The following is a 24,424-nucleotide window of genomic DNA, read 5'->3' on the forward strand; positions in this document are numbered from 1 at the left end:
TACGCACATTAAAATTCAGTTCAAGAGAAGTCCGAGTCTGATGTCAGAAGATGTAACCAAAGAAAATAAACAAAATGACAATAATACATAAATAACAACAGACTACTAGCAGTTAACTGACATGCCAGCTCCAGACTTCAATTAAACTGACTGAAAGATTATGATTTCATCATATGAACATCAGGCACAATCCTTCCCGTAAGGGGTTTAGTATCATACCATCATAACATATATGAGAAGAACATAACCCGTGTCATGCCAACAACTGTTTTTAGAATAAATGTGTTTAGTTCCGACACAAAGACCTTATCAGTGACTCAATATTAACGCCAAAATATGCAATCTTTAATGACTTGACAACAGTATCGTAATTATATCCCTTCTTAATAAGTCTATTCAAAGGTTTTGTAAGTTTATGAGGTGAATACTGACACCTTTGTGCTTTGTAAAGAATATTTCCATAAAAAATTGGATGTGAAATACCTGAACGTATAAAAAGTCTGCATGTTGAGCTATATTTACGAATGATGTCTTTATACCGATGATAAAATTTAGTAAATGTTTTGACTAGTTTGTGATATCGAAAACCCTGGTGTAATAATTTTTCAGTAATACATAAATTTCTCTCGTTAAAATCTAAAACATTGTTACATACACGAATGAATCGTACAAGTTGAGATATATAAACACCGTAAGATGGTGACAAGGGAACGTCACCATCTAAAAACGGATAATTAACGATAGGAAATGAAAAATCATCCCTTTTATCATAAATTTTAGTATTCAGCTTTCCGTTAGTGATATAGATATCAAGATCGAGGAAAGGGCAGTGGTCATTGTTAGTATTAGCTTTATTTAAAGTGAGTTCACCAGGATAAATTTCATTAATATACATACTGAAGTCGTCATTATTGAGAGCCAAAATATCATCCAAATATCTAAAAGTATTATTAAATTTGTTTATCAGATGTTGTTTTGATGGGTCTTTGCTTATTTTTGTCATAAATTGTAACTCGTAACAATACAAAAAGAGGTCCGCAATAAGTGGTGCACAGTTAGTCCCCATTGGAATTCCGATAATCTGACGATATACGGAATCCCCAAAGCGAACAAAAATGTTTTCTAGTAAAAATTCAAGGGCATATATAGTATCAAAGCATGTCCAATTAACATAGTTTTTTTGTTTATTGCTACTAAAAAATGACCCAAAAGAGTTTGAACATATATATTCACATTCTGATTTTTTGAATGCCCATTTAATTAGATGTGTGAATTTTTTCTTAATGAGAATGTGAGGCAATGTGGTATACAGGGTAGAAAAATCAAAACTTTGAACAGATTCAAAATCACCAATATAAGCATGCAATTTATCAAGTACTTCCAACGAGTTCTTGACACTCCAAAAGTAATTTATTCCACTATTTTCGAAGGCCTTATTTGAACAATTTATTATAAGGTTTTTAATTGTACCAAGTGTGCTGGTAAGAATAATAGACAATTTAGTAGTTGAACAATGGCTTGAAGACGAAATAAATCTATATTTGTAAGGGGTTTTGTGTAGCTTCGGAAGCCAATACATAGTTGGAACTTTCATTGTATTTGGCTCTGCTTGTAAAGCGGTGGCTAAAAGTTTATGTTTGTTACAGATTTCGTTTTCTGAAAATGGAGTCAGTTGGAATGTTGGTGAATTGGTGATTTCCTTTTTCAGAACCTCGATGTAAAATTTACGTCAAACAATAATAATATTATTAGCAGCTTTATCGGCCGGGACAAAAACAAATTCCTTGGCTAGTTCTTTTAGTTTATGTTTGATACGAGAAATAGGTTTATTGTGGTTATTGTTAATAGTAAAATGTTCTTTAAAATGTTGAATACGTATATCAACTATCTTCATTACTGAATTAAAAAAAGAGTCCAAAGATTTTTTGTCAGCTTTTTCCCGTTTTATCCATTTCATACAGTAAGTAAGGAGTGAGTCGTGGATGATATTACGACACTCATTCCAATTAATAATTAACGGGGGACGATATTTAGGTCCTTTACTGAGAAATGATTTTAACTCTCGGTCTTGAACGATGTTAAGATCTCCTGTTATAACATGGGAAATGGGTCCATAAATATATTCGGAATTACTGCAATTACATGAAGTAGGTGTATTTTCACTGATATTAACATCTTTACACAATTGACTATAATTAAACACAAATTTCCGGGTAGATTTCTTGTAAATATAACAAATAAGAGGTAGCTCAGTATTGTCAAAATATCCAGGAATTTGTTCTTTAACAGAATGGTCGTTAAATATACCGGCAATATTTACAAAATCAAAGCCTTTGTTGACATACTTAATTTTAATAAAATGTTTTTTATGATCTTCAGGGCGATCAATTTTGGGAAATAATTTAGAATAACAATATGCCATAATAATTTGAATAATTTCATACTTAGGACTGCTATATGAAATTGTGTTGCAATCCTCCAAAATTTTATTTAACTTATTAACCGGTAACGAACAGAGTTTTGTTAACAGATAATGTCTGCCGTTGTTTTTTGAAATAGAAATAAGGTCCGAAATATTGGTATGATTGGCCCGAAATTTTCTTTGATTGCGATTTGTTCTACAACCGTGAGAACGGTTTTTACGAACAGTTTTAGAAACAATATCCAAAATGTTAACGGAATTGGTTCTAGATATATTACCAATTCCCATGATATTATCATTTAGACCGAGAGGGTAAACTGTCTGTAATTTTTTAATCCAATTTAATTCAATTATTTTCCGTGATCGTACAAACTTTGAATGCGATTCACCAGGCTGCTTATTTACTACTTCTAAAGGTTGAACTGCTAAATATTTAAAAGGATGGTTGTGCTTCTTAAGGTGTTGGTAAATGATACTTTTGAATTTATTAGGTCTTTTAAAACGATACAGATGTTCTTGAGTGCGTTTTGATAAATATCTTCCAGTTTCTCCTACGTACTGAATACCACATCCCGGTTTGTTTCATGTGAGTAAATAAATAATACTGTTTGTTTTTCAAGTAATATCAGTTTCAAAATTTAAAGAAAATGTGCGACCATTAAACGTGGACATTACCGTATTGTTGGTGGAAAGACGGGGACATGTAAGTCATTTTTTGGCATGACACTTATCGATAGAAGGGTAACCACGATTTTTATTGTTAAAAATGTTAGCGATGGTAGTATTTTTAGATAACCGATTTTGAAAATTGAGACGTGTAGATACCCTTTGAACAAGTTTAGTATTTAGTATTTTTCCGTTTCTTAGTTTCATAATTGTTTTGTTAGTGAATTACATAATAAAGGAGCAAAGATTGGCGTCCAGAATATGAACCAGCATACAATAATTAAGTTAAGTAAAAGTGATAAATTTGTTCGGCTGAAATGTCGAACGCTATCAGTATTAATTACCCGAAAAAGATAGTGTATATCAGGGTATGACTGATGGCTGACCAATTAGTAGAATGGGGCTGAATATTGAAATACTACTTTTTGATAAACATTCCTAAAGTAATGAACTAGAGAAGTTCTCGCTCGGACACACACTCCATAATCTAGTATATTATAAGAGCATAAACCTGAAGCACGGGGAGGCACTCTACTGCCTCCACACGGCACTAAAGACAAACTCTGTAAAAAATAAAATTGAGAATGGAAATGGGGAATGTGTCAAAGAGACAACTACCCGACCAAAATAAAAAAACACATGCTTATTTGGGCCCCTTGTTTTGCCTTTTAATTCATAAACAGTTGGGTTCATAACCCCTAAAATCAATGCCAGGCTTCTTTTAGTGGTTATAAAACTTGTGTTAAAATATTTGATTGACAAAAATGATTGATTTCTATTTACTTATACTAAAGTTATTATCTTGAAATCATTTGTCTTTGGACGATGCTGAAAACGACTACAATGTATAGACGACAACAAAAACAGGATACCAATAAACGACCAATTTTTTTAAAATTTTTGTGGTCGTAAAAAAATAGCTCTTTGTTCATAAATTAAAGTCATATGAAACGAGTGAGTGGTAAAAAATAATGTTTATCCAATTCTTGAACTAATGAATGTATGTATCATAAACTTAGTCCTCTGTGCACGATTTTATTATTATTTTTCGCAAATATATCATATAATCGTCAATTTTTTCTCTCTCTAAAGTTATGATTTAACAAATATGGCTGCTCATTAAATGCCATGTTTTGAAGCTGAGTTTTACCTATTGTCAAACAATAGTAAACAAATCACAAAAACATGGGTATTGAACACGTGTTAAACATGTTTAATCAGATATTTGTTTATTTCAATGACAGATCCATGTGTATTGCGTTCACCGGATTTTTACGAGGAGGGTTAAGCTTGGGTCACTATGCATACGGAAAATATATCGGCGAATTGCTTGCTGGAAGCAAGCAATTAAGAATAAGTGAACTTCTTCTAAATGTGGAGAAATTAAAGAATTTCCCTCCGAAAAAAGTATATGTACATAAGTTGTATAAAGGAAACTATCATTTTAGTTATAAAAAACATGTGCATATTTTTTTTTCAATTTGAGGTTTCTTATGACTTTAAAAAGTGGTTGATAAATATTTTTTTTCATATATAGGCTTACAATCTTTCACAAGATCCTCAACTAATATAGCTGACAAAATGTCCTGGACAGTCAATATTTTACAAAAGGTAAACATTAAATTGCCCAGTCATTTAAAAAAAAAGTCATCATATAAACTGGGAGTGTTTTCTGGACTTCAAAATGTGAAGCAGATGCACATAGGATAAATGCATGATAATATTACTAGGCCAGCAACAACTAAATTTCAAGTTTACTGCACAAAAGGTGGAATGAATAAATAATAAGTACATTGTTAAACCTTTTTACTAAGAATTTTTCAATTCTTACATTTTGCAATAATATAATCATGTAAAACACTGCAAGTAAATTTTTTATTGTGCAAATAAAACAATTTTCCCTTACGATGTGCTGGAAAACACTATGCAAACGATCTCGAAAAGGTAATGGAATTTCACTTCTCTAAACTCTCATGGGAGGAGAAGTCACTTCTTCCTCTCAAAAATCCTAGATTAAGCCCTGTACTGCATAATGACCTTTAAATGGCCCAGAAATGACAAATTTGACACAATCTAAACACTGAAAACTAAGGGCCTGATTTATGTAAAAACACAATGAACAATCTACTAATAAGATATACAGCAATAATCGACAATCACTTAAACCAATATCTTGTAAAAAAAATTTTGTTTGTAAGGTAAATTGTTAAATTAAATAATAATATGACATAATGCAAAACTACTACATAAAATGATTCTTTTTGTTAGGAAAATGATCAAATAAAAAACAAATAATCTGATATTTGATGCATCATTACAAACAAAAAAAACACTTTTTCACCATAATTTTTCAATATCATCATTTCATTTAGGTAAAATTCATAATTCATAGTTTACCTTCTGTATAGTGTTCAGTAATTTCTTCAATGAAAGCATCATCCCAAACAAAATACACATCCATTCTGAAAGTATTTTCAATTCTACTAATATCTGCATCACTAAAGGTCCTAGTCTTTCCCCAGTAGGTTCTCTCATTACCTACAATCCTATCATTTAGTTGAAATAAACTAGGTTTTTCATCTTCAAAAATACTTGTTTTTCTTTCTTTTCTCTCGATTTCATTTCTGATACCATTTAGTTTTCTCATAAAATGTATCCTCTTGTATTTTGAATGAAAACTAGTGCTTTCTAAATCTTTGTCCAGTTGATCATTGTTTTGCAGTAAAGATGATGCTACAAGAAATATCATATCTCCTATTAGTGGTATGTTTTTCATTCCTATTTAAATTATATTATTATGATAACTGTCTGCAAATGAAATTTAAAGCTATAATTATTCTTTGTGGTAATGAAAATTCATAAATCATTGATTATAAATAAAAAATTTTATAAGGACTTACGTATTCTGTCAAAAATATGTTGGGTAATATTTTGTTGCTTAAAACACCATATAAGGTTATAAAAAATTACTATAAATTCATGCAATGCCTCAAGTTTATTTCCTGCATTGATCCCACAGAGAATATTTTACAATAAAAAGTACAAGAATTTGAAGGTCAAGCTAAACTATAAAAGTGAACTGACAATAAAAAAATTAAGTCATTTACCTGTTTTATTGTGTAATATATTATAACATTCAAAAAGTACATGAAATCAGCAAAAATACTTCTAAAATTTGTATTAAAATCAATACACTTCTATTATCAAATCAATAGATTTTTCTTGACACATAAATTTCTGTTTTTAAATAAAATGTCTGAGCTTAAATGTCCCATTGAAGTTTAAAATGTCTCATTACAATTTCCGTCTTCCCTAACAACCAAATAGTTAATAAGATTAGTACACCTTGTGTTGTAAACTTTAATTTTATAGATATAAAAACACAAAATTCATGAATTAGAGACATTGCATTGGATAGCTGTTTTACCAGTAAGTGGTAATCTGTTGAAGCTGTCTTTTCCCTTTTCATCTTCTAAATACAAATTGCTTCTCTGTAAATTCCACCGACTGCACAGGTGTCCTGCAAACAGCAAAATATATTAAATTTTGTAATAATGTAGTAGCTAGGTACGTTATCTATAACTGATGTAATGAAATAAATTCTTGCATAACATGTATAAAACCAGGATGGATACAGTTAGTCTTTTTTATGGTTTTTATTAATTAGTGATGTTTTAAGACAACCACAACATACTTTGGTATCCATCCAGATTACTCTACCAGCTTGCACAGCCAGAAGGTGTTGGTTCATTTGACTTATTTTTTGACACATTAAACTGAATATGATAAAAAAAAAAAATGTTCTCTGCTACCAGAAACAAGAGGCTCTCAAGAGCCTGAATCGCTCACCTGAATTTTTTTGGTTTAATCTCTCATCATTGATTATTTTGGCTTTTCAATTTATTTAAATGTTCTTTAAATCGTCCTATTCTCTTCAAAAGCCAAAAAAAAAATCGTTTTCTTCTATGTTCTATTTTAGCCATAGGAGCTAAGTTTCTTGACATACCAGGAAATGAAATATAAAATTTATACTAGATACTCTGAAACTCTGAAACTCATTTAGCCTAAGTTTGGCTGAAATTGATACAGCAGTTTCAAAGGAGAAGATTTTTTAAAGTAAGTCAACATGATGAACAAATTGTGAAAAAAGTCTTTAAAGGGCAATAACTCCTTAAGAGGTCAATTGACAATTTTGGTCAAATTGACAATTTTGGTCAAATTGACTTATTTGTAGATCTTACTTTGCTGATCATTTTTGCTGTTTACAGTTTATCTTTATCTATAATAATATTCAAGATAATGATCAAAAACTGCAAAATTTCCTTAAAATTACCAATTAAGTGGCAGCAACCCAACAATGGTTTGTTTGATTCATCTGAAAATTTCAGGGCTGATGGATCTTGACCTAATGAACATTTTTACCCCATGTCAGATTTGCTCTAAATGCTTTCGTTTTTGATATATAAGCCAAAAACTGCATTTGACCCCTATGTTCTATTTTAAGTAATGGCGGCCATGTTTTTTGACGGATCAAAAATCTAAGCACACACTTTGTGCAGGATAATCTAAGGAACAATCATGCTAAGTTTCATCCAAATCCATTCAGTAGTTTCAGAGAAGAAGATTTTTTAAAGTTAGCGAATATGATGAACAAATTGTGAAAAATTGCAATTAAAGGACAATAACCCCTTAAGGGGTCAATTGACAATTTTGGTCATATTAACTTATTTGTAGATCTTACTTTGCTGATCATTTTTGCTGTTTACAGTTTATCTTTATCTATAATAATATTCAAGATAATGACCAAAAACTGCAAAATTTCCTTAAAATTACCAATTAAGTGGCAGCAACCCAACAATGGTTTGTTTGATTCATCTGAAAATTTCAGGGCTGATAGATCTTGACCTAATGAACATTTTTACCCCTTGTCAGATTTGCTCTAAATGCTTTGGTTTTTGAGATATAAGCCAAAAACTGCATTTGACCCCTATGTTCTATTTTAAGTAACGGCGGCCATGTTTTTTGACGGATCAAAAATCAAAGCGCACACTTGGTGCAGGAATTTCTAAGGAACAATCATGCTAAGTTTCATTCAAATCCATTCAGTAGTTTCATAGGAGAAGATGTTTGAAAAATTGTTAACGACGACAGACGCCAAGTGATAAGAAAAGCTCACATGGTCTTTTAGGCCAGGTGAGCTAAAAATGGAATAATCTGCAATTTCCTGATTATAATGATTTTTTGCACTATATGACTATGGAATGGTCTAGATAACTTTTAAGGTCAAGGTGAAAAAAACTATGGCAGACTGACAAGCATATTGTAAAATATTTCTTAAATTTGTATTAAAATCAATACACTTCTATTATCAAATCAATAGATTTTTCTTGACACATAAATTTCTGTTTTTAAATAAAATGTCTGAGCTTAAATGTCCCATTGAAGTTTAAAATGTCTCATTACAATTTCCTTCTTCCCTAACAACCAAATAGTTAATAAGATTAGTACACCTTGTGTTGTAAACTTTAATTTTATAGATATAAAAACACAAAATTCATGAATTAGAGACATTGCATTGGATAGCTGTTTTACCAGTAAGTGGTAATCTGTTGAAGCTGTCTTTTCCCTTTTCATCTTCTAAATACAAATTGCTTTTCTGTAAATTCCACCGACTGCACAGGTGTCCTGCAAACAGCAAAATATATTAAATTTTGTAATAATGTAGTAGCTAGGTACGTTATCTATAACTGATGTAATGAAATAAATTCTTGCATAACATGTATAAAACCAGGATGGATACAGTTAGTCTTTTTTATGGTTTTTATTAATTAGTGATGTTTTAAGACAACCACAACATACTTTGGTATCCATCCAGATTACTCTACCAGCTTGCACAGCCAGAAGGTGTTGGTTCATTTGACTTATTTTTTGACACATTAAACTGAATATGATAAAAAAAAAAAATGTTCTCTGCTACCAGAAAAAATGGAATAATCTGCAATTTCCTGATTATAATGATTTTTTGCACTATCATGACTATATGACTATGGAATGGTCTAGATAACTTTTAAGGTCAAGGTGAAAAAAACTATGGCAAACTGACAAGCATATTGTAAATTATTTTCATAAACCAACTAAATTAAATTATTCAATACAGTATCAGAAAAACTGACCAAAACACAAAAGCTTAACTGTTAACTCTGAAACATATGAAAATGAGGTCAAGGTCAGATGACACCTGCTAGTCACTGCTAGTTGGACATGGACACCTTACAATCATTCCATTCACCAAAATTAGTAGATCTATTGATTATAGTATCTGAGATATGGACTTGACCACAAAAAATTAACCTTGATCACTGATTCACGAAATGAGGTCATTGACAAGATTAAGTGATAACTGTCTGAAAAGTATGAGAACCTTTCAGACTAAGAACATACCAAATACAGTTATCTCTTTACTTATAATAAGAGAGAAATTAAGAATACTTAATACTTAATTTTCTATGCTTTTTTCCAAGTGGTCACAGAACCTTTAAATGAGGTCAAGGACAATGGACACATGACAGAAGGCATCTATATACAAAGTATCAAGGATCCATATCTGCTACCTTCTGAAATATTAAGCTTTAAAGTAGATTGTTTGCAGTACTGCCACCTCAGACCTCAACAAAACACTATCAATATAGAAGTCGCAGCCTTCCCAAAAGTGGCATATATGCAATGACAATAAAACCAAATGCATCTAATAATTGCTATTCTTTACATAAAACAGGTCATATGACATGACCTGTTTTATGTAAAGAATCAAAACTTTGTACTTAGCAAACTTACTTATTTAAAAATTAGAAAAATCTTATTTGTTGATTATGTTAATAATGTCTTACCTTGATCAGGATGAACTTTTCTGCCCATGACTACAGATAACTGCAACTAGTAAAAAAAATTATGATGTAGATATTAGTTTTTTCTAACCTTTAATTAAAGAAGTGAATTAGTGGATTACTGAATACAAATATTGAAAGGACTTTCCACTGCAATTGTGGTTATCTGTGAAAGAAGCATTTCAAAAATGATAATTTTGTAAAAAGATAAGTTACAGTTCAAAACAAATGTTGTATCATGAGATTTATTTCAAATGAAAACAAATGAAGATTTAACACACTATTCTGTCTGCATAAGATTTTTATTCATAAAAAAGACAGAATCAAAAGTTTCGCAGCATTGCTCAGAGGAACGAACAATTTATTTACCAAATGTATTTTATATGTGGAATAAATACAGCAAAATTATCAACTTATATTATAACCAGATGCTCCGCAGGGCGTAGCTTTATACGACCACAGAGGTTGAACCCTGAACAGTTGGGGCAAGTATGGACACAACATTCAAGCTGGATTCCGCTCTAAATTTGGATTGTGATTAAATAGTTGACACAGCATAGGTTTCTGACACAGAATGAATGTATTCAAATGAACTTAAAATTTTTTGTTTTCTCTTAGAGCAATTCACTATGCTGTTGAATATTAATCCTCTCAAAAAAATGTTTGAAGAAATTTTCTTTTTATTTATGAAATTTCAAATGAGAAAAATTGAACCCAATTTTTTAATCACATCCCCCTTTCCCTTATTCCAAAAATAATTTCAATTAAAATATTCTAATGGAGTTTGCAACAATTACTACTCATTTAAATACATCATAAAATATTAAGATGTAAAAAAACTGCTTGTTATCACTGAATGGTAAAGATTATTTAAATTTATCAGTTGGTAGTAAAAAGTGAATATACATTGTATATTGTATATAACAAAGATTTAAGTTGATTCTGGACAAAGAAAGATAACTCCAATTAAAAAAAATTCTTGCAGATATTTCTTGCTTACTTTACTGGACAAAGAAAGATAACTCTTAATTAAAAAAAAAATTTGCTATTTCACAATATTGTGAAGTTAGATATTTCTTGCCATTGCACAATACTGTGCAATTGAAAAGACTTGCTATTGCACAATACTTAATATAATAATTTTAGATCCTGATTTGGACCAACTTGAAAACTGGACCCATAATCAAAAATCTAAGTACATGTTTAGATTCAGCATATCAAAGAGGCCCAAGAATTTGATTTTTGTTAAAATCAAACTTAGTTTAATTTTGGACCCTTTGCACTTTAATTTAGACCAATTTTAAAACTGGACCAAAAAATAAGAATCTACATACACAGTTAGATTTGGCATATCAAAGAACCCCAATTATTCAATTTTTGATGAAATCAAACAATGTTTAATTTTGGACCCCAATTTGGGCCAACTTGAAAACTGGGCCAATAATTAAAAATCTAAGTACATTTTTAGATTCAGCATATCAAAGAACCCCAAGGTTTCAATTTTTGTTAAAATCAAACCAAGTTTAATTTTGGACCCTTTGGACCTTAATGTAGACCAATTTGAAAACGGGACCAAAAATTAAGAATCTACATACACAGTAAGATTCGGCATATTAAAGAACCCCAATTATTCAATTTTGATGAAATCAAACAAAGTTTAATTTTGACCTTTGGGCCCCTTTTTTCCTAAACTGTTAGGACCAAAACTCCCAAAATCAATACCAACCTTCCTTTTATAGTCATAAACCTTGTGTTTAAATTTCATAGATTTCTATTTACTTATACTAACGCTATGGTGCGAAAACCAAGAAAAATGCTTATTTGGGTCCCTTTTTGGCCCCTAATTCCTAAACTGTTTGGACCGAAACTCCCAAAATCAATACCAACCTTCCTTTTGTGGTCATAAACATTGTGTTTAAATTTCATTGATTTCTATTTACTTTAACTAAAGTTATTGTGCGAAAACCAAGAATAATGCTTATTTGGGCCCTTTTTTGGCCCCTAATTCCTAAACTGTTGAAACCAAAACTCCCAAAATCAATCCCAACCTTTCTTTTGTGGTCATAAACCTTGTGTCAAAATTTCATAGATTTCTATTAACTTAAACTAAAGTTATAGTGCAAAAACCAAGAAAATGCTTATTTGGGCCCTTTTTGGCCCCTAATTCCTAAAATATTGGGACCAAAAATCCCAAAATCAATACCAGCCTTCCTTTTATGGTCATAAACCTTATGTTAAAATTTCATAGATTTCTATTCACTTTTACTAAAGTTAGAGTGCGAAAACTAAAAGTATTCGGACGACGACGACGACGACGCCAACGTGATAGCAATATACGACGAATTTTTTTTCAAAATTTGCGGTCGTATAAAAAAACCTGAAGAGTACATTTATTTTTGCAAAGTATTCTATTAAAGTAAAAAAAACAAGCATTCTGAGAGTATTGAAAGGCAATACATAGTCCCCAACAAGTTAATAATTCATTGTACCAGAACAAAATGCTACATGTAACTAGACCACACTTGTCATGATGTTTACTATATAACAAATATTAAGTCAATACATGTTTAATCAAGCATTATGAAAAAAAATGTTGAAAACTGATTATTTGAGTGAGTTTTCTAAGTCCAAGGACCATAACTCTGCACAAAATCATCAGATCAAAACAAAATTTGAACTTGATCTGTACCGTGTCATGATTAAACTACATATCAATTATCAAATCAATTTATTCAAGCATAACAAAACCAGATGCTCCGCAGGGCGCAGCTTTATACAACCGCAGAGGTTGAACCCTGAACGGTTGGGGCAAGTATGGACACAACATTGAAGCTGGATTCAGCTCTAAATTTGGATTGTGATTAAATAGTTGACACAGCATAGGTTTCTGACACAGAATGAATGTGGTCTAATGAACTTAAAAAAAAAATATTGCCTTTGAGCAATTCACTATGGTGTTGAATATTAATCCTCTCAAAAAAAATGTTTGAAGAAATTTTATTTTTATTTATGAAATAAATCTGAAATGAATAAAAATTGACCCCCCCCCCCATTTTTTTTTCACATCTGCCTTTCCCTTATTTCAAAACTGATCTCAATTCAAATTTCTAATGAAGTTTGCAACAATAACAACTCATTTAAATACATCATAAAATATTAAAATGTAAAAAAAAGTGCTTGTTATCACTGACAATGACTGAATGGTAAAGATTGTTTTAATCTACCAGTTGGTACAATGTAGTAAAAGTAAATATACATTGTATATTGTATAAAACAATGATTTAAGTAGATTCAACTACTATTCTGGACAAAGAAAGATAACTCCAATTGAAATCCAATTGGAATTTCTTGCTATTGCACAATATTATGCAATTAGATCTTTTTTGCTATTGTGCAATAGAAAATATTTGCTATTGCACAATACTGTGCAATTGAAGATTTCTTGCTATTGTACAATACTGTGCAATTGAAGATTTCTTGCTATTGCTAAATTTATAACTGTGCAATTGAAAATTTCTTGCGATTGCACAATACTTAATATAATAATTTTGGATCCTGATTTGGACCAACTTGAAAACTGGGCCCGTAATAAAAAATCTAAGTACATGATTAGATTCAGCATATCAAAGAGACCCAAGAATATAATTTTTGTTAAAATCAAACTTAGTTTAATTTTGGACCCTTTGGACTTTAATGTAGATCAATTTTAAAACGGGACCAAAAATTAAGAATCTACATACACAGTTAGATTTGACATATCAAAGAACCCCAATTATTCAATATTTGATGAAATCAAACAAAGTTTAATTTTGGACCCCGATTTGGGCCAACTTGAAAACTGGGCCAATAATAAACTAGAGGCTCTAAAGAGCCTGTGTCGCTCACCTTGGTCTACGTGAATATTAAACAAAGGACGCAGATGGATTCATGACAAAATTATGTTTTTGTGATGGTGAAGTGTTTGTACATCTTATTTTACTGAAGATTCTTGCTGCTAACAATTATTTCTATCTATATTAAACTTGGCCCAGTAGTTTCAGTGGAAAATGTTAGTAAAAATTTACAAATTTCAGGAAAATTGTTAAAAATTGACTATAAAGGAAATAACTCCTAAAGGGGTCAACTGACAATTTTGTTCATGTTGATTTATTTGTAGATCTTATTGTGCTGAACAATAATGATGTTTACAATTCATCTCTATCTATAATAATATTCAAGATAATAACCAAAAACAGCAAAATTTCCCTAAAATTACCAATTCAGGGGCAGCAACCCAACAACGGGTTGTCGGATTCATCTGAAAATTTCAGGGCAGTTAGATCTTGCCTAGATAAACAATTTTACCACTTGTCAGATTTGCTCTAAAAGGTTTGGTTTTTGAGTTATAAGCAAAAAACTGCATTTTACCCCTATGTTCTATTTTTAGCCATGGCAGCCATCTTGGTTGGTTGGCCAGGTCACGCCACACATTTTTTAAACTAGATACCAGCATGATGATTGTGGCCAAGTTTGGTTTTATTTGGCCCAGTAGTTTCAGAGGAGAAGATTTTTGTAAAAGATTACTAAGATTAACGAAAAATGGTTAAAAATTGACTATAAAGGGCAATAACTCCTAAAGGGGTCAACTGACCATTTTGGTTATGTAGACTTATTTGTAGATCTTACTTTGCTGAACATTATTGCTGTTTACAGTTTATCTCTATCTATAATAATATTCAAGATAATAAGTGAAAATGGACAGAATTTCCCTAAAATTACCAATTCAGGGGCAGCAACCCAACAACGGCTTGTCGGATTCATCTGAAAATTTCAGGGCAGATAGATCTTGACCTGATTTACAATTTTACCCCATGTCAGATTTGCTCTAAATGCTTTGGTTTTTGAGTTATAAGCCAAAAACTGCATTTGACCCCTATGTTCTATTTTTAGCCATGGCGGCCATCTTGTTTTGTTTGGCGGGTCACGCCACACATTTTGTAAACTAGATACCAGCATGATGATTGTGGCCAAGTTTGGTTTCATTTGGCCCAGTAGTTTCAGATGAGAAGATTTTTCTAAAAGTTAACGACGACGGACGACGACGGACGACGGACGCCAAGTGATGAGAAAAGCTCACTTGGCCCTTCGGGCCAGGTGAGCTAAAAATCTAAGTACATTTTTAGATTCAGCATATTAAAGAACCCCAAGGATTCAATTTTTGTTAAAATCAAACTAAGTTTAATTTTGGACCCTTTGGACCTTAATGTAGACCAATTTCAAACTGGACCAAAAATTAAGAATTTACATACACAGTTAGATTCAGCATATCAAAGAACCCCAATTATTCAATTTTTAATGATATCAAACAAAGTTTAATTTTGGACCCTTTGGGCCCTTTATTGCTAAACTGTTGGGACCAAAACTCCCAAAATCAATACCAACCTTCCTTTTATGGTCATAAACCTTATGTTTAAATTTCATAGATTTCTATTTATGAATACTAAAGTTATGGTGTGAAAACCAAGAAAAATGCTTATTTGGGTCCCTTTTTGGCCCCTTATTCCTAAACTGTTAAGACCTTAACTCCCAAAATCAATACCAACCTTCCTTTTGTGGTCAAAAACATTGTGTTTAAATGTTATTGGTTTCTATTTACTTTAATTAAAGTTATTGTGCGAAAACCAAGAATAATGCTTATTTGGGCCCTTTTTTGGCCCATAATTCCTCAACTGTTAAAACCAAAACTCCCAAAATCAATCCCAACCTTTATTTTGTGGTCATAAACCTTGTGTCAACATTTCATAGATTTCTATTAACTTAAACTAAAGTTATAGTGCGAAAACCAAGAAAATGCTTATTTGGGCCCTTTTTGGCCCCTAATTCCTAAAATGTTGGGACCAAAACTACCAAAATCAATCCCAACCTTCCTTTTGTGGTCATTTACCTTGTGTTAAAATTTCATAGATTTCTATTCACTTTTACTAAAGTTAGAGTGCGAAAACTAAAAGTATTCGGACGACGACGACGACACAGATGACGACGCCAACGTGATAGCAATATACGACGAAATTTTTTTCAAATTTTGTGGTCGTATAAAAAGTGTAGAAAACTTATTATTTGAGTAAGTTTTCTAAGTCTGAGGACCATAACTATGCACAAAATCATCAGATGAAAACAAAATTTTAACTTGATCTGTACCTTGTCATGATGAAACTATAAACCAATATCTTAAAGCGTGACAAAACAAATTGTAGAAAACTGATTATTTAAGTGAAGTCAGCTGATTCTCAATACATCTTTTATCTTTCTTTACGTTTTAATTTGAAATCTATTCATATATATCATTTATCAGTATTGTAGCATACAAAAATATAAATCTATTATTAATGCAACTTACCAACAGTGTAAATATCACTACACCACAGATACTTGACCACGATTGTCTTTTGAAAGCTATTTGTCCTATGGAAATATATCATAGTTTAAAAACCAAAGAAGTACATTTATGATCATGATAATAAAAGATGAAACTCATGTTTAAATTGTTGACAGTTGTACATGTGCAGATAACAAACCAAAACATTCTTGGCAATAAAATTGAGAATGGAAACGGGGAATGTGTCAAAGAGACAACAACCCGACCAAAGAAAAAAAAACAGCAGAAGGTCACCAAAAGGTCTTCAATGTAGCGAGAAATTCCAGCACCCGGAGGCGTCCTTCAGCTGGCCCCTAAACAAATATATACTAGTTCAGTGATAATGAACGCCATACTAATTTCCAAATTATACACAAGAAACTAAAATTAAAATAATACAAGACTAACAAAGGCCAGAGGCTCCTGACTTGGGACAGGCGCTAAAAAGGCGGGGTTAAACATGTTTGTGAGATCTCAACCCTCCCCCTATACCTCTAACCAATGTAGAAAAGTAAACGCATAACAATAAGCACATTAAAACTCAGTTCAAGAGAAGTCCGAGTCTGATGTCAGAAGATGTAACCAATGAAAATAAACAAAATGACAATAATACATAATTATTCACTTTCAACTTTAACATTTTACACCTTCAAAACAAAAAAAAAGGTAACAGAAGACAATAAACATGCAGATGTTTTCCCTGATTTTATCACATTGCAGAGTTTACAGATGTCTGCAGATCCCTGCTAAATAGGATCATATTGCATCAGAGCTGATACAATATATCTTAAATCTAGACTGGAATCTGGAACACTAATTCATATTTAAAACTTAGTTTATGAAGCATAGAACAAAAAATGTAGAATGTACATGTAGATTAAACTATGCTAAAGACAATTAACCTAGGCTATTTTTTTAACAGCACTGGGTCTACTCTCCAACATGGAATATTATATCATAAATTTCAATTCTAAAATTCAGCTTACCTACATAAATAAATGGAATAGTAAACACGGTAAAAAGAAATGTTTTTGCATTAAAAGAATTCTAGCCAAGTTATTTAAAATACATGTTGATCATGATGGTTGTACAATGTACAAATGATGTACATGCAGGGTTTCCCCTGGGTCAATTATTTTTTTTCGCCACCTCTTTCGCCAAAACAATATATTTTTCGCCACTTTATTATTTTTTTCGCCAAATATATCTTTCCTTTAAAATTTTCTTTTTTTCAAGCACCCCCCCCCCCCCCAAAAAAAAATGAGAAGTGTTTTTTAACAACAAAACGAAGAATCTTATACTTGGAATTGATCCCTCGTGTAAGGTGTAGTCATTACATTGAAGGGTTACTCTCATGCCAACCTTTTAAATAGATTTCTTCATAACGACAGTTTTCTTTTCTAGACCATCGTAAATAAGTAAAACTATATGCTTGAAACACCTGTGTTACAGAAACGAATTTGAAGTACCAACTCAAATCAATGATCTATATGAAAGTTAAATGATACAGTTTAAAATCAGAGACCTTTCTAGCTTTTGAACATTTTTCGTCATAACAATAACTTTCTTTTCAAAAGAAGGAGAGGAAGCGTAAATTTTGCTTCAAACACGTGCGTCGCAAAGCGGTAAATAAATCCCTTTTGAGACATGTGACAGAAGCCATTTAACCATATCATTTTGTCAAATCATACAATCAACACCTTTATTAATTAGTCCTTTGATGTCGATAGCTATAAATGCAATCAGCTGATTATTGATTTTCTGTCGAAATCTTAACGAGTTCAAGGTGAATTCCGAGTATTGTCTGATCGGTAAAGTCAGAGAAACTCGAAAATAGTAAACAAACAAGATGGCTGAAAATAAATCGTTATATATATTTCTGTCGCCAAATTCTTTCGCCAATGACGAATTTTAATCGCCACAATTATTATTTTTTCGCAAATTGCGAAAATGGCGACCGCCAGCGGAAACCCTGTGTACATGTATATATCATAATTTTATGTAAAAACTTCAAACTTAACATTGTAAGAAGTATTTTGATCAACCTTTGTTTCAACATTTAGCTTACTTGTTTCAGAGACCAATCAATGATGATGTATTACACACAGTGATGAAAAAGCTGATTAACTTTAATTTTTGACTAAGCTGATTTATCATGTTGAACTATAAATATTAAGAGGAGGTATAATTGGAGCAGTTGAATAAGATTAAAGAAGAGTTAAAAAAAAAAAAAAAAGATGTGCACAGATAAACATGCATGGTATAAACTGATAAAGATAGTTTAGAACTTTCTATTTCAATGCTTTAGTTTTTGATTTGGGTGGTTTGTGTGATTTTTTTTTAATAATAACTGATTTGACAAATGGATTGACAGGGAAAATTAGTCTCCTCAAATATATGTCAGTGACAACAAAAATACCTTGGGGAATATCTTCCTTCTGATCTGGTACAGTAAATTTTTCTATATCAATTTCTGCATCATATATCTGCCACTTTTCTTCATCATTTTCACATCCTTCTACAAAAATTGTATCCTTGACAATCTCTTTGGTATATATGCCCCGTAATACTTCTCCATTATTTTCAGAAATGTCCAGCATGTCCAGTGGTGTTTCTTTATTCCTAAAATCAGGAAACTTTCTTTTTTTTAAACCTTGAGCTTTATGATTTGATTGAAACATGTATGGTTGTTTGCAAACATTTTCTGCATTTATGGATTTTTTATCCCCATCATGTTCATCATGCTGTATATGATCAATATGTGTCGTCTTAATTGACATATTTTCCTCAATTTTACTGATTGCTTCAGAAATTTTAAATTTCCATTCAATATATTTTAACATTTTTTCTGGCAGAAGAGTTATTTGAGATATTTCTATACCATGGGCCTCCTGCTCATAAATCATCTTCACACAATGCATCTTTTTATTTTCTAAAACATGCAAAAGGAACAGGTCTTCATGCTGGTCAATCAGATATCTTGGTTCATACATTCTAAAGAAAATGGTCCATCTCAAACTTATAACATCTTTAATTAAATTCAAATTTTCATACTTTAGAACTTCTTCAATGTTTTCTTCACCTTCCATACTGTCTTCCATAATAAATTTGTTTTCTTCTACAATACAAGATCCACTTATTAAATTATTCAAGCAAGTTACATTAATTTATTCAAAATACATATGACTAAAAACAAAAGTCTCCATTGAAGAGCCTGAGTTGCTGAGATTGAAACACCTGATGATAGTCAGAGAAAGTTGAAGATCACATGTATACGTTAAAGAATAAAATTTCCAAAGCATCTATTCCTTTTAGAAATGTTATAAAGCTTTTTGGCATGACAACTGCTAAAGTGGTATTTCCTTACATTGACATGCTTCTGGTCTAAACTACATTTGTAAATACAAAAACAATATGTTAAATTTAAGAACCTTTGTGAACACGTTCACATTACCCAAGCCCCCACATTGATACTGAGTAAAAACAAAATATAACGAGATGCATAAGTGTCACATACTCATAACTCCTACAAAAGTCAATTGATAAAAAATTCTTGTGGATATGCACATTCACATATACATGTAATGTCCTTATTATCTTCAAAGTTTTTTGGTAATTCTGTGGTGTGGTTTCAGAGGACTTGCTATGACAAGACCAGGACTGACAGACTGTAGTATAATGAGTTCAAAGGGACATAATTTCTAGAAAAAAAATCCTATTGATATGCACATCTACAGTTCTGTTGTTTGGTTTTAGGGGAGTTGCAATGACAAGAGAAGGACTAATAGACTGCAGGGCAAACAGAAGGGTAAAACACATTAAATCTGAGTAAAAATTGTGTGGGGTATAAAAATATCATACATGTCATAAGGGCAAAGCTACGGTAGTGCATCTAGAATTTTTTTCAAACAAAAGATTGTTTTTTCCTACATTTGTATTTACAAACATTAAATGAGGCAAGAATCCCTTTTAAATAGGGTGAAGTGATGAGTCCTAGCTCAATATAGTCACTCAAATCACCTGGTGCGGTGACCCCTGGATTGTTGCAGTTGAAAACAGCATGCCTTAGTCTCGCTTTCTGACCCCGAAAAGGCAAGACTAAATTCATCATTTAAGTGCAATGACCATTAAATTTCTGTGCAGAGTGAGACATCTTAGCAATTTTGGAAATCTTGTATTACTTATCAATTTTGCTATTGATATCAGCATGGCAGAAAGTCTGATATGTATCTTGTTGCATTACAGACAATGAAAGCTGTCGTAACAAACAGTGTCAATGACATGTATTTAAAGACCAATTGGTAACTTCACGTAGAAACTCTTAAACATAAATCTCACCAAAAAAAGGTTTTGTTGATTTTGAAACTGTACCCTCAAATTCTACTGCAACTGACACCGACAACTTGTTTATTGAAACCGAATGTGTTGCATCCAATAGGAGGTCAAATACTACTGGTTCTATAACAAATAATAAAACATTACAACATTATAAATTGAAGTTTACCTGAATTACTTTTTCTAAAAAAAAATTAACATTCCATGTACATTTACACACTAAATAAAAACAAGTAAAAAAGCATGTGGCAAAGATGCAAGATGATTACAACTAAATATAAAACAACAAGATGTGGTATGATTGCATTAAGCACTGGTGTTCAACTGATCATAGTAACTGTAGTCATCATGATCTTAACATGGCAGAGGTAGAAATATGTAAAATTGCTTTCTGCTAATTTCTACTTGTAAATGTGTTGCATTCAAGAATCACTTATCCACCAGTATGACAAGTGTGTATGTTGTGTTCTTGATATCATTTATAGTCTTGTTACCAAAATAATAGACATGTTAGTTTCTTGTGTACAATCTGGAAATTAGTATGACTATGGCGTTCATTATCACTGGACTAGTATATATTTGTTTAGGGGCCAGCTGAAGGACGCCTCTGGGTGCGGGAATTTCTCGCTACATTGAAGACCTGTTGGCGACCTTCTGCTGCTGTTTTTTATTTGGTCGGGTTGTTGTCTCTTTGACACATTCCCTATTTCCATTCTCAATTTTATGTCAAATTTAAGGCTGATAAATTATTATCTTGACTCCATGAAAATTGTTTGATATAATTATCGTAACTGGACTATCAAATAGTTGTACATGTAATTTGGACAGTCATGACAGTTGTAACATAGTACTAATAATAGTAACTTTGTATGTTGAAGGGAGGCGAATATATATAAATTTTGTATAAAAATAGATAATGTGTATAATTGGTCTTTTAAAACTAATTTACTTAGTATTTGCTTTTTAAATAAAGTTTAAATATTTTTTATAAGTTAAAATTTACAGTGATTTGTTCTGGTAAATCAAATGTATATGGACCATAATTTGGTATTTAGCCTTTGGTTTCTTTTTGTATCCTTTTTTGTAAGTTCTAAAATTTTAACTTTTATTTTGTGGGTTGTGTTGGTGTTAGAATAGTATGAATGGAACAATTGAGTTTTTCGAGAAAAAATTAATACATTTTGATTCACCGTTTACGTGACAGGTAACCAAACAGGAAACCTTTATTTTCTTTATTTTGCACAATATAATTCAAAAGGCATAAATAAACACCATTACTAGTGTTACTTGCTTCATGTTAATATTTAAAATCTATTTTCAATGTTATATTAAAGTTTTTTTTAAATGTGACAGGAAACCATAAGAAACCGAAAGCATTTTTTTAGTTTTATTTTATTGCAAAATCTGCTTAAAATAATCTGAACAGTATACTTTTTCTTAAAATCCATCTTAAATGTAACAGTATTATAAAACTCCTAAATATGTGCTTGTTTTGAAAACAATTAGTACAATTTATTCAGAATTTTCCATATTTTCTTCATTGATACAGGATACCATAATCGTTGTATCTTGATGTTTTGGCCAAAAAAATATATTTATATTTGGTTTTGAAATTCCAGTTATATAAAATTTATTCCAAATCATTGGCAATGTAAAATTCTTTAAATCCAGTAAAGAAAAAAACTTTTAACTTGGAATTAAAATCTTTAAAATAGGCACCATGTGATATTTGTGACCTGTACATCATCTACATGGTTTCCACATTTTAACCTACTTTAGTGGGCTAAAATCAATAAAGTACTTCCTTTCAAGTCATGCCTGGTAAAAGTTTACTTTTCCTTTGACAAGTTTATTGCGTTTCTGAAAAGTGTTTGCAGAACATGAATAAAAAAATTAATTTAAAATTGTGACAAAGTTACCAACTTTGTACATTCCAAGTGTAACGGTATATTAACATGCATTTTTCATTTAATTATCTTTATTCACCTAAAATATCCAGTAATATTTACTGCTGAAGCAAAATCAATCCAACGAACATCGGCACCATGATAAGAGACGTAATTTCGATTGAATTTTCCAAGGACCCTTTACATTTTTATTGGGAAACATAGTGTGTTTAAATGTCGGTCAAATCTGAAATCGATTTTGTCAAGTCATTGGGCATTTATTTTCACACAAGATCGTATGTAACATTATGCACATAGGAAAAAATAATAGACCCCCGGCGCAATCTCTTTGAAAATTGTATTTTCCTTTTTTAAACAAGTCGAAACAAGTCTACAGATTATGTTTGCTAACATCATGTTGGAAACAAAAACAATGTTTGGAACTAGTATATTGTATGTCCGGCTGTAAGGGCGTGATCACATGTTAGTCACATGTTTCACGTATGACCGTAAATGATTAGAACTTAAGGACAAAAACAATTTTAATAAATCACTGGACTTCTGTTTCGTGTGAAATGTAACGCATAACGATAACGTCATTTTCTTACTTAATTATTACGAAGATCAAAACAAGAATGTAAATCATCTCTGATTTACCTGTTTGAACATCTCACGAGAGTTCATATTTTCATATTGTTTTTAAGAATTCTATTACAACAAAGCAGATTACATCATCTAAAATTTGAGTTACGAAATCAGACACAAAAGTCACGTTACTGTTCTTACATCTGCTACATAAATACTTATAGTTCTCGGCATTTTCTTCTGACTATTCTTATTGGTCGATGTTCTTTGTTATTTGAAAGCAAAAGTTACGAATTTGCCGGTGATGATTATCTATAAATCAGTCAGAGTTATGCTCTTCGGAAGCAAAAAGTAACGCGAGAAACGACACAAAAATACAGTTGTAGAATCTTTGAAATATGTATATTTCAATTTTTTTTCTAGGGAAGAGTAGCATACACTTGTATGTTGATAAAAATAATGGCATCTTTAGATGTAGTTACAACTTTTCTTACAGTAATTCACAATTTTATCACTTTTCTATAGTTATAGGAAACGAGCCCAATAGCAAATTATGGTCCATATTGTATACTTAAAGATGAAAAGAAGAAGATGTATTCCTTAATTTAAAAGATTTTAAATATCTTATAACAGCAAAGAATCAAACAATATATGTAGTTGCATACAAGCCAGTAACATCATGAGTTATGACGTACTAGCTACATGTACACAGCTGGAAATACACTGAGTGAATTACAGTCCAGACTCTCATCCACCAACATCTAATAATAATGTGAATTCAAACAAATAAAATCCTTTTAAAACATTGATAAAATTAAAAAAAATTGTTAGAAGTTTTTTAGATTTTGATACAAAGTTTTTAAATTTTATCTTGTGTTCTACCAAAGACTCTATAGCACCATGGTTCCAAGGTGTTATATCTACACTCTCTAAATACTTGAAATCTTATGTTGTTATTGGAAATGTATGTTTGTATACACCTTTGGAGACATTGATAATTTTTTTAAAGATTGATTAAAAAGAAAGCTTCAACAGAATAAATTCCTACTGTGAGGAAATAAATAGATATTTTAATACATGTACCAGTTTGGTTTTCAGGCCTTGTCATGTTTACTCTTGTAGATACAACCTCATATGGACTTCCCTCACTGTATATTTCAGGCTGTCTGTGGAATAAAAATAGATAGAGATATAAATATATGTTTCTAAAATAATCTAAAATAATAAAATAAAAACAACAGATTAAAATTAA

At 31.1% G+C, this 24,424-nt stretch overlaps 1 protein-coding gene across 1 annotated transcript in view; it reads right to left on the minus strand.

Annotated features, from left to right (window-relative positions):
* LOC134687978 (uncharacterized) overlaps positions 1-19,467 on the minus strand; it is a 29,750-nt gene extending 10,283 nt beyond the window's left edge. The window contains exons 1-6 of the mRNA XM_063548444.1: positions 18,786-19,467; positions 16,349-16,413; positions 9,976-10,021; positions 8,681-8,773; positions 6,516-6,608; positions 5,486-5,821 (exon numbers count right to left, since the gene is read on the minus strand). Coding sequence (XP_063404514.1) covers positions 5,486-5,821; positions 6,516-6,608; positions 8,681-8,773; positions 9,976-10,021; positions 16,349-16,413; positions 18,786-19,467 — 1,315 coding nt within the window. The remainder of the gene's footprint in view (positions 1-5,485; positions 5,822-6,515; positions 6,609-8,680; positions 8,774-9,975; positions 10,022-16,348; positions 16,414-18,785) is intronic.
* Positions 19,468-24,424: the final 4,957 nt, after the last annotated feature.

Source organism: Mytilus trossulus, chromosome 10 (assembly GCF_036588685.1).
Source record: "Mytilus trossulus isolate FHL-02 chromosome 10, PNRI_Mtr1.1.1.hap1, whole genome shotgun sequence".
In the NCBI taxonomy this organism is placed as follows: Eukaryota; Metazoa; Mollusca; class Bivalvia; order Mytilida; family Mytilidae; genus Mytilus; species Mytilus trossulus.